The sequence below is a fragment of the Zalophus californianus genome, chromosome 9 (assembly GCF_009762305.2).
Source record: "Zalophus californianus isolate mZalCal1 chromosome 9, mZalCal1.pri.v2, whole genome shotgun sequence".
Taxonomy (NCBI): Eukaryota; Metazoa; Chordata; class Mammalia; order Carnivora; family Otariidae; genus Zalophus; species Zalophus californianus.
The window spans coordinates 40,253,257-40,272,092 of record NC_045603.1 but is presented as its reverse complement, the minus strand read 5'-3'; the positions used below and the strand labels follow the sequence as shown (position 1 = coordinate 40,272,092).

General features: G+C 37.1%; 1 protein-coding gene across 3 annotated transcripts in view; it reads left to right on the top strand.

The window, feature by feature from the left end:
* NAV3 (neuron navigator 3) overlaps window positions 1–18,836 on the top strand; it is a 351,526-nt gene that overhangs the window by 170,226 nt on the left and 162,464 nt on the right. For all 3 annotated transcript variants that reach the window (XM_027594099.2, XM_027594098.2, XM_027594097.2), the window contains exon 9: window positions 13,057–13,172. In XM_027594099.2, the coding sequence (XP_027449900.1) occupies window positions 13,057–13,172 (116 nt within the window). The remainder of the gene's footprint in view (window positions 1–13,056; window positions 13,173–18,836) is intronic.

The following is an 18,836-nucleotide window of genomic DNA, read 5'->3' as shown; positions in this document are numbered from 1 at the left end:
TTTCTAACTCCAGAGTCCCTATCTGACAAATGAGAATTTAAGATGTCGAAATCATAATCCACATTCCAAATATGTAAGAAAAAAATCATAAAGTTTTAAATAAGCCATACTCAGCCCACTCATGCATCTCAAATATATTCTGTAGAGGCATCAGTCATTTCAAATCACCACAAATGAATTTCACAGGAAAGTGCAAATCTAAGCAGAAGGACTGTATCTACCAGGTTGGCCAGCATCTTCTGGGAAGAAACACACACTTGTTTGTTTGTTTGTCAGAAAGTATCCAGTGGATACAAATTTAGTGGTTTCCATTTGAAAGATCGAACTCTTACTATTAAAAAAGAGGAAGGAGCACAGCTTACAGGTTCAAGCATGGATCAGCTGTGTGTCCTTGCCAAATTGTCCAGCCTCTGAGTTTCTGTTTGTCCTTTTTAAAATGAAGATTATAAAACTGAGATAATGTAGCCAAGTAGCTGAGAATATGGACTGTGAAGACTGTTGGTTCTGCCTTGTTCAGGAACAACATCTTGCGTTGCTGAGAAGATGACCCCAAGAGCCAGTTTGCCTGGGTTCGAATCTTGATAATGTCATTTATCAGCCATATGACTTTGGGTAAAATATTTAAAGACTCTGAGCCTTGATTTCCTAATCTGTAAAATGGGGATGATAATAGAATTTGCCTCATAGGGCTACTTTGAAGATTAAGTGAGTTAATATTTATACAGGGCTTGGAACATTACCTGCCACATGGTGAACAGTCTTCCCCAAATTTCAGTTTATAACCCCAAAAAAGCTGGTGGGTAAGAATATCCACTTTATTTAGGTGTTTTAAAGATTAAATAAGGCCACCCCCTGTAAAGACTTTAGCACGGACCCAGGTTCAGAGTAAATGACTTCTAAATGTCAGCAATTAGTTGTATCATTATGAATAATACAAGGTAGTTGTAAATAAACCATCTAATAAGAAAATTTCACATCCTAGTCTATATAGGAGGCAATAGTTGTTAGGAGTCTTTTATAGATTAAGAATAATTTTATAAATGATAATGTAAATCTCCTCAAGGTAGAGTAGTCAATATTTAAGCTTTTTAACTGTCAATCAAAGATATTTATATCACAGAGTCAAGTTGTTTGGATTATGTGACCCCTGATGTACTTTTGACTCTGCCTGCTCCAGCCCCATTTAAGAATTCTTCCTTCACAATTCCTGACAGACTTTCCTGGAGTAGCTAATTATTTGATAAGATAATAGTAATAATTAACTACTTCATAATGTTGAGTGGTTTGTGCAAGTCTGTATGTTACAAGATTTATGTTAATTCTCTCATTTAAACTTTATCATAAACTCATGAGAAAAGAATGTTTTCTCCATTTTACAGAGATGAAGAATGGAGATTTCCAATCAGAATAGGAATCGTCTCTTAAAGTCACAGGACTAATAGGGCTTTGCCTTTGAACCCAAATATGCTGGGCCTATAGTATGCCCTTCTTTGCTCATCAGTGCTTTCTGCATGTATAGAAAGAAGTATTGTTACTAGAAAGATTCTGACTGGAAAGATGTGAATAGTAGGTTGTAAAATTCTCAATCAGAACTCGTTTATGATGGGAAATGCTTAATTGCTTTTAAGTAGTATAAATTTAAAATACATATATATGTATGTATACATTTAAAATGTACATATTTTTTATATTTAAAGATAATTAGATAACTTCTATAAAATGGGAAGATTGACGGCTGATGGTAATATTTTTCCCCTTTTCTCAGACCACTTCCAGGTCAGGTTAGGTTATAAGTTATTCCTTCTGGGACTCTAATATATGCTTCATAATACTCTTTCTTACAAATTGAATGTCAGAGTTCTATAAATATAATGTTGAGTTCTGGAAGTTGATGGATTTCATACCAGTCCTACTTCCTATACAATGCAAGGATGTTCTATATTAAACTTTTGTAACTCATTTATCACTACAATGTGATAAAAGTCATTTTAAACTTAGTATATCCTTATCCATTTCATGAGTGGAGATAACTGAAATCAAAGGTGAAAATTTTAAGAAAGAATATTATAACTTAATGTCAAAACTTCCCAATATTTAAACCTATTTGAATGGAATAGGCTGCCTTTGTAAGTATTAAGGTGACTACCAGAGATAATTAAGAAGTGATAGAATGACAAGTTGCCATAGCTTAAGTAAAGGGAAAGCACCAAATACTTTTTCATTTGTGTGCTCATCACTCATTCTGCAAATACTATGTAATAAGAGTTACAAAGATTTATTTTTTATTTTTTATTTATTTTCCCCCATTTTTTTATTATGTTATGTTAGTCACCATACAGTACATCATTAGTTTTTGATGTAGTGTTCCATGATTCATTGTTTGCATATATCACCCAGTGCTCCATGCAGTACGTGCCCTCTTTAATACCCATCACCAGGCTAACCCATCCCCCCAGCCTCCTTCCCTCTAGAGATTTTTTTTAAAAAGCCTCTGCCTTCAGGGAGCTCAGTCTATGGGAGATAATGATAAAATATAATAAAAATAAAAATTCATTGCTGTTATGGAAGCATATGTAAGAAATAGTGTAGAAGAGTCTTCCTAAGTCTTACATGAGGATGGAGTCGAGGGATGTATCCAGAGAAGGTAAGACAAGAGACGAGATTTACAGCATGAGTCAGAATTTGTCAATGTTGTGGCATCATCCAAATTTGACATTCTACAATTTTACAATCTAAGCCTTATGGAATAAGTAGTAGGCAAGTTATAAAGTGCTAGGCAAATGCTAGTAACTAGAACTACTACAGATGCATGATTATGTGTGTGGGAGACTAAGGAAAGAATCCATATTTTGTTCTTCATTTCAGTCACTCTGTCCCCATACATCTTTTTTTCAGCTGGTCCTATTGGTTCTTTCCCCCAAACATACCCTCAGTTGGGCATTTCTCTCCATTTCCACCCTCCCTGTCCTGGTGCAAGCCATGTCACCACCAATTCTTACCTAGTTTCCAGTGAGTCTTCCAGCTTCCACTTTTGCTCTTTTCCAGTAACATCCTTCACACAACAGGAACTCTAACCTTCTAAAAGTATAATTCATATATGTCATTCAAATTCATGAGACAATCTGTTGAATATCCATTACACTTTAAAAAAAAATGAAACCCAGTGCTGTGAATTGTGTAAGACTGTTGAAGCACAGACCTGTACCTCTGAAACAAATAATATATTATATGTTAAAAAGAAAAGAAGATAGTAGGAAGGGAAAAATGAAGGGGAGGAAATTAGAGGGGGAGTCGAACCATGAGAGACGATGGACTCTGAGAAACAAACTGAGGGTTCTAGAGGGGAGGGGGGTGGGGGGATGCGTTAGCCTGGGGATGTATTAAAGAGGGCACGTTCTGCATGGAGCCCTGGGTGTGATATGCAAACAATGAATCATGGAACACTACATCAAAAACTAATGATGTAATGTATGGTGATTAACATAACATAATAAAAAAAATAGGAAAAAATATGAAACCCAAACACCTTGCCCACCTAACCTGGCCCTCTGTCTAACCCACAAGCCACACTCATACCATTCTCCCTGTAGTGCGCTGAACCCCTGCCTTCACTCTGTGTCTCAGCAAACTAACCTATCCTGCTTAGGGGCCATCCTCAAAGATGATCTCTTTACCTGTAACGACTCTCTTCCAGAGCAAAGCAGGGTACTTCTCATCAGCTCTCTGCTGACACTGACATGCTACTTCTTCCCAGAAGCTCTCTCCAGAAATCTAGTCCAAAGAAACATTAAGTATGCCTCTCGCCGGAATTATACATCATCCTCTTGTATTTTATTCATAGAGTTTCTCATTATCGGCTATTCTTTTGGTAACATATTAATAAGTGTGATTTCAGCCGCTTTCAGCTATAACATAAACTCATTGAGAGCAAGTCTTGTCTTTTTTATTTAGTAGCATTAGGCCCAGAATAGACCCTACCCACAGTAGGCACCAAATAAAATTGTTGAATGTAACACCATCAACATGGGTTAGACTCACCTGCTGTATAGAAGAATAGAAAAATTAGCAAAAATGTACAATGGAATAGGGAAAATTCTGAAATCTCTTCCTATAAATGAGATGCTTAATTGAAATATAAACAACTTTAAAATATTTAAAGAATGAAATGTCTCCAAGACATTCATTCCACTTATTTTTTTCCTTTCTTTAATGACTGCCTACTAAGTATCTACTATGCAATAACACATCAAGGATAGAGTGAAACAGCACACATCCCATATGTCATTTTCCTTTCATGGTCCATAATATTAGTAGGCAAGAGACTGACTCAAAGATCACTACAGAATGAAGCGGGAAGTGTAAAGCTCTCTAGCAGTGAACCAGATTTGGTACATTAAGACTTCAAAACATGGAAAATTACCGCTCACTGTTGGAATTGGACATAGTGGCACTTGAGCTGGGTTCTGAAAGATAAGTGGGACTTAGGCATGCAGAAATGAGGAGGACAGGAAAGGAATTGTAAGACTGGAGGAACCATGTAAACAGGATAAACACCAGATGTGTAGGGTAGTCAGTGAGTAGAACGGACTTCCTGGAGAATGAAGGTTGATTGGAGCCTAATTGTAATAGAAATTCTTGAATATCAGGCACTTGGACTCCCGTGTGTGTGTGTGTGTGTGTGTGTGTGTGTGTGTGTGTGTGTGTGTGTGTGTAGCATAGTCAGGAAAAGTACTGTGCTTTCAGTGTGTAAAATGGATTGTTAATAGAAGAGGACCGCATGGTTTATACCATGTTCAATGGCTAGATGAGGGAGAAACTTCCTTTCAGAGATAGCTTTGTTCAGACTTGAATTCAGAGGTCCCAGTTACAGAAAGAAAGGAAGGAGAAAGAAGAGCATAGTCAGAAAGGAAGCTTTATTTGTTCCTGATTTTTCTTGCTGTTCTTTCTTGGCCTACCCTTTATGCTGTCTTCTTCAAACTTATTTTCCTCTCCTGGAATTCAAAAATTGCTACCTTAGTTTCCTTCTTCCCATGTGTTATTTTTCTTACATTGCTTTTGTATTCATCACTTTAGAGCATATATGGAGTGAAATAGTGAAGTAGATAGTCCATTAAGGAGAAAAGAAAGACCTGTACATTTTTCCTAAACCTCAAGCTTCTTAGCAAATGCCCCAAAATTTCAAAACAGCTATTAACCAGATTCATGAGGTCCATATTCTTTTCCTTATTTTCTGACCACTTGTAGTAAATGCCAGGAAAACAGTGCATTGGACATAAAACAAACACCTAAAGGCAAAGGGAAGCAGAATCAGGAGTGTGGGTAACACACACACACACACACACACACACACACACACACACACACACACACACACACACACACACACACACACCCCAACCCTCAGAGAAGGCAAGACATTGTTATACAGAGAAGAAAATCATCATGCATCTTAAACCTATGAATTAAATATAAGAGGAGACACTCTATACACACTTAATTTGTAAAATTAGGTCAAGAAAGTCTGAATTTAGAGGTTTTCTTTCTTTCATGTATCTTATACAACAGCATCATGGGTTCTCAGGAGAAATTTTTGTTGCAATCAGTTTTTGCGAGATTTCAGATTTGCCTAGAAAGTGACATGGAAAATTGAACTTGAATATACTACGTTCTGAAAGGTAAAGAATGCAAAACACTAATTTTGAAAATGCTTACTCACAGGGTTTTAAGTTTGGCTAATTTGTTGAACCAGTAAATTGAGTAGGAGGAGCTGTGAATTTACCAAGATTGAAATGTAGAGCAGATAACCATCACGCAGTAAAAGCTTTTGTGAGCCCTGCAGCTACTATTACAGATTATGCTGCAATTGTGGTTTTATGTGAACTGGACATAAATGGTCATCAGTACAAACTACAGCTTATTGAATGCTTGCCTTGGCGAGCTGGTCTTTTGCTAGGTTCGATATAGATCTGTGCGTCGGGTAGCAGTTGAAACTCCCTCACACAGCAGTATTTTGAAGATGGAATACAGACACACCACCAGAAGAGGGCCTGTTGTGTAGGATAGTGCTAAGAGCCAGCGTTCTCTCAGCAGAGAAGCTTTATCGAATACCTTCTGTAGTTGGCTTACAGGCTTTACTGCCAGATTGCCCAATCGAACCACTGCTGTTTCTTCTTTCTGTATTTTATTTGCTCTTGGAAAAATTTTAAGCTTACAGAAAATTTGCAAGAATAGTACAAAGAACTCCCATATATACTTCACCTAGAGCACCCAGAGACTTTATTCAAGTTTCACTGATGGTGCCAGAGAGAGCCCTTTGACTGATTAAGGATGACTGTTGAGTCAAGTCATCATGTCTTCCTAATATCCCTCAGTCTGGAACAGTTCTTTAGTCTTTCGTTGGCTTTCATGACACTGATATGCAGAAGATAGGCATTAGTAGAACGTTTCTTAATTTGGGTTTGTCTGATATTTCCTCACGTGTAGATGCATATTCTGTATTTTTTGTCTAGAACGTCACAGAAATGCTGCTGTGTTCTTTCCCTTGCACCCTCTCAGGTAGCAACAATATTGCTACTTCCCATTTTGGTGGTGTTAAATTTTCTCCCTCAATTAAGATAATGTCTTCCAGGGTTTTTCACTCTAGAATTACTTTACCCCATTTGTATTTAATAAGTATTCTTGTGGGAAGATATTTTGAGACTCTATAAAAAGTCTGCTCCTTGATCTACTTTTACCCATAAGGTGTAGCGTCCATTGAGATTTCTTGCAGAAATTAATATTTTACTTTGATGGAGGTCAAACGATTTCTAATCCTGCACATTCCTTGTGCATTTATCCTTGGCTTTCTTTGTGAAGAAAGAGATATCTCTTCTCCTTCTCCCTTCCTCTTCCCTCTCTTTTCAAATTGTGTGGACTAATGGATTCCGATTGTATTCAGTGGATTATAATTCATTGATATGACTATTTTAATGTTTCAGTTTTCTCAGGTTTTGCTACCAGGATCCCCTTCAAGCTAGCTCCTGTTCCCATTATTCTTTGAGAACTTCATTTCTTTTCGGCTCAGGGTGTTCCAGGCTCATCTTGTCCTCTCCCTGTCTTGGCTGCAGCTTTTACTAAGGAGCCCTGATGTCTTTTTGTAGAGAGTGATATTTAGAAACCAAAATCTCCCTGCTCCCAGTGTATGTGTGCTCCCACATACACACGTATATCATTATTTTTGTCGGCATCTGTGAGCTAACTATGATATATATACACACAGACAGACAGCCCTCAACTTATGATGGTGTCAAAGCAAATATGCACTCAGTAGAAACCATACGTTGGGATTTGGTTTTTGCCCAGGCAAGTGATAGGCAGTAGGATCCTGTCTCTGGTGATGCTGGGCAGCAGGAGGAGCCTCAGCTCCGTCAGCCAGCGATCACGAGAGTCAAAAACTGATGCCCTCCCAACCATTCTGTCTCCATACAACCATCCTGTTTGTCACTTTCAGTACAGTATTCAATAAATTACATGAGATATTCAACACTTGTGGTAAAACGGGCCTTGTGTGAGATGGTTTTGCCCAACAGAAGTCAATGTAAGTGTTCTGAGCACATTTAAGGTAGACTAGGCTAAGCTAGGTCATTTGGTCTCTTAGGTATATTAAATTCATTTTCAACTTATAATATTTTCATATTTTCAATGTACAAGGGGTTTATCGGACTGTAACCCTTTCATAAATTGAGGACAATATATATTTTCCCTTCCTATATGTCCGCCTTCCCAACAGGAAGGAAAGAAGAAGGCAAAACCATTGGTGGTTTTGGAAATATACCACTTTTCTTTGCCCTTGTTGGGTTTATAAATCAGGAACTATAAGACCATTAATTAATATTGCTGTCTCAGACCAGTTCTATTTGTGTTCATATTTGTGACTATATCCATATTAAGATGAATCCACAGAAGGATAGATTTTTGATATAAATCAATAAGCAAATGCTCAGGGGTGCCTGGGTGGCTCAGTCATTAAGCGTCTGCCTTCGGCTCAGGTCATGATCCCAGGGTCCTGGGATCGAGCCCCGCATTAGGCTCCCTGCTCCGCGGGAAGCCTGATTCTCCCTCTCCCACTCCTCCTGCTTGTGTTCCCTCTCTCATATTTGTGAAATTTGAAATTTGCAGGTTGATAGTATCTAGGACTTATTGTTGAATTCCTTTAAGTGCTATGTATAATAGTTTCTTTTTCTTAAGAGTAAAAATGTAAGGTAGTGAAGAATAAAGAATAAAATTTTGGGTAGGCCAATAGATACTGTCACATTCAAATACTGTGTGTCATTAACTTAGTGACTGAGCTGTCTGTCAGCTGAGGAGACCATAAATGCCTAAAATAGTATCCAGGGGCATTTGGATGGTGTTAAACTGGAGGGTAGTGGTTAATAGAACAGTATTTAGAGGCAACCAGTTTCAAATATGGAATAATCATCTACCAGCTTGTTACATAGAAAAATTATTAAACCTCTAGAAGCCTAAATTTATCTATAGCACCTACATTATAGGTGTCTTGATCTGTTCAGGCTTCCAAAACAAAAATACCATAGACTAAGCGGCTTAAACAGCAAATATTTATTTCTCATGGCTGTGCAGGCCAGGAAGTCTAAGATCAAAGTGCTGCTCCTTTCCATGTCTGGTGAGAGCCTGCTTCCTGGTTCATAGATGACCACCTTCTCACTCTGCCCTCACAGGGCAGAAGGGGCAAGGGAGTTCTCTGAGGTCTCTTTTGTTAACAACCCTAACCCCAGGCATCAGTACTCCACCCTCAAGATCCAGTTAGCCTACAAAGGCTCCACTTCCTAATACTATCAAATTGGAGATTAGTTTTCGACATAAGAATTTGGGGGAGGAAACAGACATCCATTCCATAACAACAGGATTGTTGTGACATGTAAGTGATATGCCATAGATAAAATACCAGGCCTAGTAGTTGGCACATAGTAAGTGCACATAAACAGGAAAGAGCTTTTATGTCAATCATCGGTGAAGGCTAGACTTTTCACCACTACCCCCTTGGTAACAGATACTAACACTGAGAGCCTGGCTTATTAGCACTCTAAGTAAATTAAATGGTGTTTTTTGCAATGCTACATTTCACAGTTTCAATAGGTATTTGTAACATGTCGAGCGTTTTGCAAATGCAAAGTAATTAGTCTGCACAGGGCATGTCTTCTAAATATTTTAAAGGAACATCATGACATTTTTTCTTTTTCCAATCGGTATGAGGAAAATGCAGTGTCAGTTTATGTGGGAACAGTGGATGATGCCACTTGAGTATCCGCTGTATCTGTCAAACTGTACCCTTTGATTGGAGAACACTATTGATTCTGGACTGTTCAGAAATTGTTTCATGAAACCTTTTATTTTATTAGAATGAAACATGGACAAAAAGAGAGGACATGTTGGGAGTCTTCAGAGACTTAACTGAACTTCTTTGATCATTTGTATAAAAGTTAAATCTTTATCAGTTAGCAGCGATTGCCCCTCTGGAGACTGGAGTTAAAATCTGATTCCACTCTAACAAATTATGAGTGGAAATCCTGGAGAAATGGATGATTTGTAACATATGTAGAACAGAGATCTGGACCCATTTGCATGTACGTGCAACCAAAGATGACTTCTCAGTCCTTTTTATAAGTATTTAAAAAAATTAACCTTTCCATGTTCCTTTCCTTGATCAATCGGCTTCCCTATCATTGCTAATGTAGGAAATACCATGGAAAATATACCAAAGAACTTGAAAAATAAGGTAAATAAGATTGCCTCTTGTGACTGAAAGTAAAAAGATAATAAAGAGGGACTCAGCCAGAAATACACACTGACAGATTAAAAAACAAAATAAAACAAAGGCTTCTGAGACAAGACTGAGCTGTCAGAAGCGTGCATACATTTTATAGCAGAGTCTCAGACAGGGGGTGTGGAGACGGCTGACGGCGTTGAGTACCAGGTCTCATATACTGAGGAAGATAGCCACAGTCAGCTCCTGAACAATACTTTTTAAGATCTGTTTGTTCAGAGCAAAGCAAAATTTCTACTCTCAAAACACATTCTGAATATGCTTTGGCTCCATTCAGATGTTTTTAGAGGGAGATACTGTGAATCTTTGTCACTAACATGACCACAGGCATTCAGGCTCCTGTAACAGCTGCTGATCTCATTCTAATAAGAACCAGTGGACACTGGGCTTTAGACAGCCATCACGGTGAACTACTTAATGTGACTCAGCTTCTGAGAGATCGGTCTGTGAATACTGAGTCTGCAGGACTAGAGGCCAATCCTGGCTCACCGCCAGTTTACCAAGGCACCCTGCCTTTCTGAGGCTTCCTGGCAAGCAGCCAGTCAGCTTTCCCTGGGGTCTCCAATCTCACGACATACTCTCCAGTTAAACTTCTTCAGCAAGTAACAAAAAGCCTTAGAAAACTTCAGAGGATTTTATCCCTTCATTCAGAGACAGCTGTCTAAGGAGCAGGTCAGGGAAGTACAGTGGCCAGCAAGAAGTGAGCCCAAGTAGAAGAACCAACTGTCATGGGCTTCAGCAGTGAGTAGTGAGGGGCTGTCAATAGACAGGGCTATAGGAGAACCTGGGAGCCAAAGAAAAGAAATGGGCTACACAGAGAGTCAGATATATTCTCCACATTTTAATGTTGACCAGAATCCTACATGCCTCCAGAGAATGCCTTTCCAGACCTTTAGTAATAATAACGCCTGAGTTCACAATTATTTTGCAAGGCACATATTTTTCTTTGCTTTCATACCTGAGCAAATTGAGGTTCAGGAAGGCTAAGTAACTTAGCGAGGTCACATCGGTTAATAACTAGTTAGTTAGAGAGCCAAGTTTTACACAGAAACCCAGTGCATGCACCATTATACCATGCTTCCTTACATATGCTGTACTCCAATAATGCTATTTTATCATCACTAATAGTAAGATTTTTTTATTTATCAAGTATTTGCTGAATGCAACATATTGCGAGACTAGGGCTAGGCATTGGGGTGCAATGGTAAGCTTAAACCTGGACAATGGAGTCTAGTTTGGGAGATAAGCATTGATCAAATAATTATACAGATTTTGCATTATAAGATATATATACAGAGAGCAATAAGGACTTATAATTTGGGACTTTACCTGAAAATTGGGGATGGTTCTTGAAGACTTACTTGAACTGAGACTTAAAGGGAGAGACTTAGTTGGATGAAGAGGGAAGGAAAATAATGGAGTGTAAAGGCCCTGTTAAGGCAGCGAGCTCTGAGAAGTGGGTAGAAGACTCTTGTGACCACAGGGGAGAGAGAGAGATAAGAGGTGTCCTGTGCAAGATGATCCTGGAGAAGCAGCCGGAGATCAGACCATGCAAAGCCTCATAGGTTCCCTAAAGCTTTCAGCCAGGACACCACAAACGAGGAACAGGCTTATTGAGAAAAGATCACAAGGTTAATTCTGTACATGGTGGGTTTGAGATATCTTTGTAACAATTTTTGCCCTCTGTGTCTTCTTCTTTTGACCATCCAGAACCACAACAATTAATGATTGTTCAAAAGAGAACAAAGAGGGGAAAAGTAGCATCCACAGAGAATGGGGAACAAACTGGAAAATTTTTGTCATGGAAGCCAGAGTAGGACAATTTCATGAAAAGGATAATGGTCTTCTGTTCTAAATGCTGCCAAAGCATCAGGGAAGGTGAAGACTAAAATGTGTTGATTTTAACAACATTGGGGTCTTTACTGGCCTTTAGGGTATGTCTTGTCACTTGGATAGTATATCCTCTTTCTTAATTTTCCCATGCTTTTTATATTTAGTTTCGAGTTAGAATAAAATAAGGACAGTCTGCCAGAAATCAACAGAAACCATTTGTATTAATTCTTACATAGCTCTTTCTTTTCTATATCAATTCCTGTATATACACATACATCCATACATATAGCATAAAGTTTTCCATGATTTCTTAAAACCCTAATGGGCTCAGAGTTTCTATATCTGTCAGATCAATATAAAATATTTTTGGTGTCAGTGATTATACTTCATTTTCTCTCGAACAACACCAGGATTTAGAATAAAAGTAACGTATTAATTAAAAATTGATTCCGAAAATAATACTGAATTTTTCTTTCACATATAAATATTCTCTATAGATGTCTTTAAAAGTAAGAAATATTTAGCGACCTCTTGCCATGGCCCAAACCCAGTCATACAAATGCGACTCCAAGCAGATTCAAAATCTCCAAAGGACACAGTCTAGCATACAATGCTATATTGCTTTGCCTCCATCTGTGTCTTAGTAGTTCATGCTGTAGATTTTTTTTAAGATGTGGTGATTTGGATCAAATATATGTAGATTTTGAAGCTGCATCAAGAAAGATCATGCCTCTTAAAACATTTGCCTGTGCATAAGAGGAAGAAGCAATGCATGAAGAGTAGAATATCAAAATATATGCAGTCCATCTGTTTTGTGCTTTTCATTTGGTTAGACCTACTCTCTACATGTTAATCACACGCACAAATACATACCAATGCACATACATACACATAAACATATAAAACATAAAGTAGATGAAATTTTAATAATGAGAATTTGGTTTTGATTGACTTTATTTTTTCTGAAATTTAATTTTACTTGTATTTCCAATTTTAGGATATATTTTCTAGAATTTTCATGGAAAAAATAATTTTGTGCTTTCAGTACTTTTATTAGTTATTCTCACAAGAACACAACTTAGCCAGACTTTGCCTAAAATAGCAGAAAAAAAGATCTTTTCAAGTCTTTTGCTTCCTGCAAAATACAACTATTGGTAATTACAAGCTCTCAAAATTCAGAAAAGTCTAAGAAATCTAATTTAATATCTCACTCCTACTCAGGTTGTATATGAAAAATAAGGACTTCTCTTACAGATAGTTTTGAAATGTCTCTGTCATAAGGAAATGCTTACTTACCTTAATAGAAAACTTTTAACATGTTGATTTCTGCTGGTACTAGAGAACTTTGAGTCACTGTGACCACAATTGCTATTTGTTTCTGTCTTTTTGGTTAATTTCAGATCACATTCAGAAAATGAAGGCACCTCTTTACCATCTGCTGAGTCCTGTACCAGTCCTACTAAGATGGATTTATCATATAATAAAACTGCTAAGCAGTGCCTAGAGGAGATATCTGGTAAGTGACTTGATTGATGGGTAGGTCAAACCTCAGAATTTTTGCAATCTTTCCATGTCTTTGTATTAAGTCATACTCTTATACATAAAAGCTCTACTCTTTTATCTTAAGCATAAATGGACTGTGTACATCTCATGCTTCAGAGATTCTTAGATATTTGGCTACTTTGCTCAGGGTGATCTCTTTGTTGTGCTGTGAAGTGTTTTGTAAAGAATGGTAGTGCTTTTAGAGGTTGAGATCTTTAAGTCATTATTGCCCTCAGTCAAGTTCAATATAATTAGAGAAAATCTGGAAAACTTTCTATTGTTAATAAGACAGCCTTTGAATATATTTGGAGATTGAAAAAAATGTTAAGGATCAGATGTCAATGCAAATGTTCCATGGCCAATCCAACCCTCTTTCTTTTCAATTCAGTACTATTTAGAACATTCCTACATGATGGCTCCAAATGTGTATTTAGGAAAAAAATCTAATTATGGAAATATTTCATTACATATAAATAATTTCAGAAAAAAATATATATCCCAGACACAATTTGTCAGAGTTTTAAGTATATAAAACAAACTTCTCTGTGTTAGTCCAATGTGGTTTTTTTTTCTAGGACCCAGATAAATGAAGGTATATATGGAAGGCCTTTTGTGTAATTCTATTATATAGGTCTGTATGTATGAGCAACTAAGAAAGCTCTTAGCAAAATATATGCTCCTAAGGGGACAAAGAGTAAGAACATTTAATCTAAGTGTAAGAATTCATAGAAGTAGAGGTACGTCTGTTATTCCAATACATTTCTGGTCAGCCCTTGTATATTCTGAAGAAAAAAACTAAAAGAACTATTTAATTTAAAAAAATTGCTATTGTACTCCAAAGATCCAGAGTATTTTCCTGAAGCTCATGAAAATAACCATATCACAAATTTGGGGCTTAAAGAGCTTCTCCACTTCGGTGGACTTGAACACTTAGGCAAGCATGAGCCATGACTGCAATATCCACCAGTAGATATTGGCCACATTGACAGCACAACATCACGAGGGGTCCTTTTAGAATTATCAATGGCATCATCAGGCATCAGAAGTTTTGTGTGAAGATGACAATGGACCACTGCTGGGTAAAGGTAGACAAGGTAATGCCAAGACATAGGTATCAGGATGGTATTTGCAGATTTTTCAAGTAGTTGGGGAAGTTTTTGCTTTCCCATAGCTCCCGATAGTCTCATAATCAGAATGATGTTGTATATCTGTATTGAGACTGGATATTTTTAAAACTTGGTGTGGCATGAAGATTCATATACTTCATACATTTCTTTATTCATGAATGTCTTCAATTATGTATCAATATGGCTGTGAAATACTAGAGCTCAAGTATTTAGGACAAAATGCGTTTAGTACAGTTTGAATTCTAATTTTTATGGGAATTTCACAAAGGAACATTGTTCCTTTGAAATTCATATATCACTGAGTGTCTCTGATTAAATATATAATCCATATTTGATTTTTTTTCTCCAGTTTCTTATTCTGTCCACCATTTGATCATTTCTTCATATTTTCAGTTAATATTTCCATTTAATGTTCTGATGTTTTTAAATCTAACACTTGGAAGTGAAATATAAACTAGACTTTAACACAATAAAATAATTTAATGGATTTATTAGGAGGTACAATATTATTTTGCATTTTTATTAATTATTTACATAGAATCATAGGTTTGAGTCTGTGATTTAGATAGGAATATAATAAAAGAACGAAAACAGCAAACAAATGGTGAAATGAGTCTTACCTGATTGTGTCATTTCTGTTGTTTAAAATGATAATAAAAAATAGTAAAAATTTCTCTAATGCAAACTTGAGATTTCCTGGAAGAAGGATGATATTCATTTATGAATAGTAAGCTATAAATTGAGTACTGTGATTGGAAGAATCTAGGTGAGAGTATACAGGTAGACCCGTGATGAGAGAATGATTAGCATACCTGGCCTTTCTTCCAATGATCTTGTCTTCTAATCCCTTCTGAGCTACTTAGGCTTATGGTCCTACCCTCAATCTGGGCATCATCAGACTCTGCAGCTTCTCGATAGACTCACTTCCAGGCACCCCAATCTTGCTGATTCCATCCTGGCTTTTCAGTGCTCTTTTCTTTTGTTCCAACTCTACCAGTGGTTCTACTAGGATTTCTAAATTCTGATTTAAATACGGATCCCATTTTTTCCCATTTAAATGGGATCTAAATATTGATCCCACAGCCTTTTACTGACACTTGTCAAACTCTGCATATTCTTTCTCCATCCCGCCCCCGCCCCCACAACCTGCTGAATTCCTGTGGTTACTGAATGCAGTTTGACCTTTGCGTATACCCTTTACTCTTGCTCCCCTCTCATTTCATTTGATAAAATCACAGGCCTGGTTACATACAACCCTCCACCTGTTCCATACCAGCAGTGAAGGAACCTGGAGAGAAACACGTCCCATGGTGATGTGATTCACTTTATATTTATGGCCCCCAACATGTAATGAATATTTAGTGCTGCCTAGCAATCATTATGTATTTCTCCAGCCCATTCACTCTCAAGTACTTAGATGACAATTTTATACCTTTTCTTCTCAAACTTACCATATCAGCTCTTCTATCCCCCTCCCTTAACTGATGACCTTGATGTTGATTTCACTGCAAAAAATTAAAGCAGAGAGGAAAGAACTTCATACATCCCTGCTACCACATCTACTTGCATATAATATTTACACGCATTCTTTCCACCTTTCCTCAGATAACTTTCTCTTTTACCTCCTCAATAGCTCCCTCTGCTCCAGCTCATTCTCTGTAGTCCTCAGGATTGCTACATCTCTCCAGTTTTAATTTTTGAAAAAAGCGAGAACAGAACTTCTCTTGACCCCTTCCTTTCCTTCTTTTCTCCTCCTCCTGATTTTCTGTTGTTGCTACTATATTCTGGCTGCTAGAGAAACCACAGACCACAAAAGCACTTGAAATTGTTGCTGAGTACACAGAATATTCCCTCAAAGACAATATGAAATAGGGGAAGTGAAATGTTCTAGGAAGTAGAAAAACACACGTCTGGCCTCTCTACTGCCATTATTTAGCTGAATTGTTCTTTGATTTCCTTTCTTTGTGAGATGACTATGATGCCTAATAAACTCACAGGATTGTTGTGAGATAGTTTCATTCATCCACCATATTTTTCAGTAATCTTGACCTGGTACCTTATCCATGCCGGACATTGCAAGGATTGGGAAAGGAAACACGACTAAGACATGAGTCCTGCTATGGAAGAGTAAGATACAAATGTTAACACCACAAATAATTAAATTACTAGTTGCCTGGGAATAACTAAGTTAGCCGTAAAGAGTTAGATAGAGCTTAAAATAATATTCTAGGAAGAAACAACTTCAATGAAAACAATTTGAAAAAAAATTCTACCTATCTTATTAGTTTAATTTGTTTTTTATTGTAAAACTGGGAACTTTTTTTAAGTTCACTGGAGTCTTGGTAGCTCACTGGATTTTTTATAACCAGAAATTTCAGTGCTATTGTTATTGTTGAGCTCTTACTGTTAACAGTTGGTGCGGGAGCCTCCCTGGGGAATAATTCTGTTGTGCTCTCCAAGAGAAGTAGCCCTAATGATATAGAACTCTGATGGGTGAGTGAGCTTCTTGCCTATCCTTTAAGATTCATGCCACAACCTCAATGCTGTAAGTCCGGCCAAAGCGATGGTTCAGATTTTACTGCTTTGGCTTAGGTTTCATTCTTATATTCATTGACAGAAAGAATTTGGCCTCAGAGACCATCCCTTTCATCAAGTGCCAATAGATCTTGCCAAATGTAAAGTGAGCTTTATTTTTTAGTCCACTGGAATCATTCAGGAAAGTTTTTAGGATTATTTTTTTTGTTTTTTGTTTGTTTGTTTTTACATAGGTTCACACTTGCCCTTTTTTGTGCATAAGGCTTTTTACCAACATGTACAACATCTGTTTAATGCACTTTTTAACCTTTATCTAGAATTTATATTCAACTGAAAAACATTGAAAGTGCCAGACTGACTTAGTATTAGCAAAGCTGTCATGCCATTTGTAAAAAAGTAATAACATAATTGAATGAATTTGGGGAATCATTTTAGAAGTGAGAATTTAGATTAAGCAGAAGGATAAGCTAATGGTTACATGTGTTTTCTTTTCTGACTTACCAGACTTTGTCTTGAATAATGGTCAATATATGGTATTTAAGACCTGTAAATGATCACATAAGTTGCCTTTTTCTTGAATGTTTAGAAAGATTAAGAAAATCAAGCCCAGGTAATTTAAATCAGTTTCAATCTCTTACTTAAATAGCCACTTTATAATTATGTTTACTAAAAAGCTGAAAAGCATTCCTTTTTAGAACATTGTAGCCACTATGCTTTATGTTAAGTCTTGGCAAAATTAAAGTGATTCTCATTTTTAGTATTGATTATGTATATTCATCTCCTATGCGCTGAGGCTTCTTCCTTCACCTTGTATAACATACATTTATATGGGTGAATACAAGTAAGTATAATTATACCTATAAATGAATGCACATCCAAAGCAAGCAGGTATAGCTGCCTCTAGAGAAGCAATAAATGGGTTCCCCACTGTTGTTCAGGGTAAACTGATATACTGATATAGTTCCAGGGGAAAAAACTATTGTAGCTGCAAGTCGACAACAATATGTTTAGATAAAGAAACAAACAAAAATACCCTTGTGATGTTTTCTGTTAGGGTTATTTCTTCAAAATAACCAGTTCTTCCTTATCAGCCCCTTCCTGGGTCCACCCCTACTCGAGGATTATATTTCCTGATCTACTGAATCAGGATGGACCATGTGATTTAATTTGACCAATGAAATGTGAGTGGAAAAATGACATGGGCCATTCCTGAGCAGAAGCTTTAAGAGTCAATGCTTGGATCTCTCATTGCTTGTCCCTCTGTCATAATATCAACATGTCTGAAGACTGGTATTGCTCTTTTAGTATGGGTCTTAGTATAAGGGGTACCTGGATCAGAGCTGCAGCCAACAGAGGGGACATTAATGTGAGCAAAAGTGTATCTTTGGTTTTGTAAGTCCTGGTGTTGCTGAATGTCCCCTAACCCAGTTGAATGTCCTCAACACAGTTGAAAAACACTAGTCTCAGCCTAGTAGTTATCAGTATCCAGAACCAGCAGTGTCTACATCACTGAAATATGTTAGAAATGCAAAGTCTCAGGCCCCTTTCAGGCCTCCTAAATGAGTAGGGATGGGGCTGGGGCCCAGCAAGCTATAACTTACTGAGTCCTCCCAGAGTTCTGAACATTAAAGTTTAACCACAGGTTTAAGCTGATTGGTTCACAAGCTCCTTTGTATAAGAAGAGGGCATGATTATTGCTTTCACTTATTTTGATGTCTAAAGCATAAGAATTCCCTTTTTTGTGAATCTGTGAGACTCAAGAGTACACTACATGTGTACTTTAGTGTAATACATGTCAGACAAATTAAAGTTTTATAGCATCAGTAAACTTACTATAGTCTCATAACCTGGTGATTCACAGGGTCACAATAATTCCAAATAAAGAAAAAGACATGTATTGCTTAGGAATCCAGAGGGGAGTGGCATTTTGATCTTTTAAAAAACACTTTGTAAAATGATGTTTTTATAAGGATAAT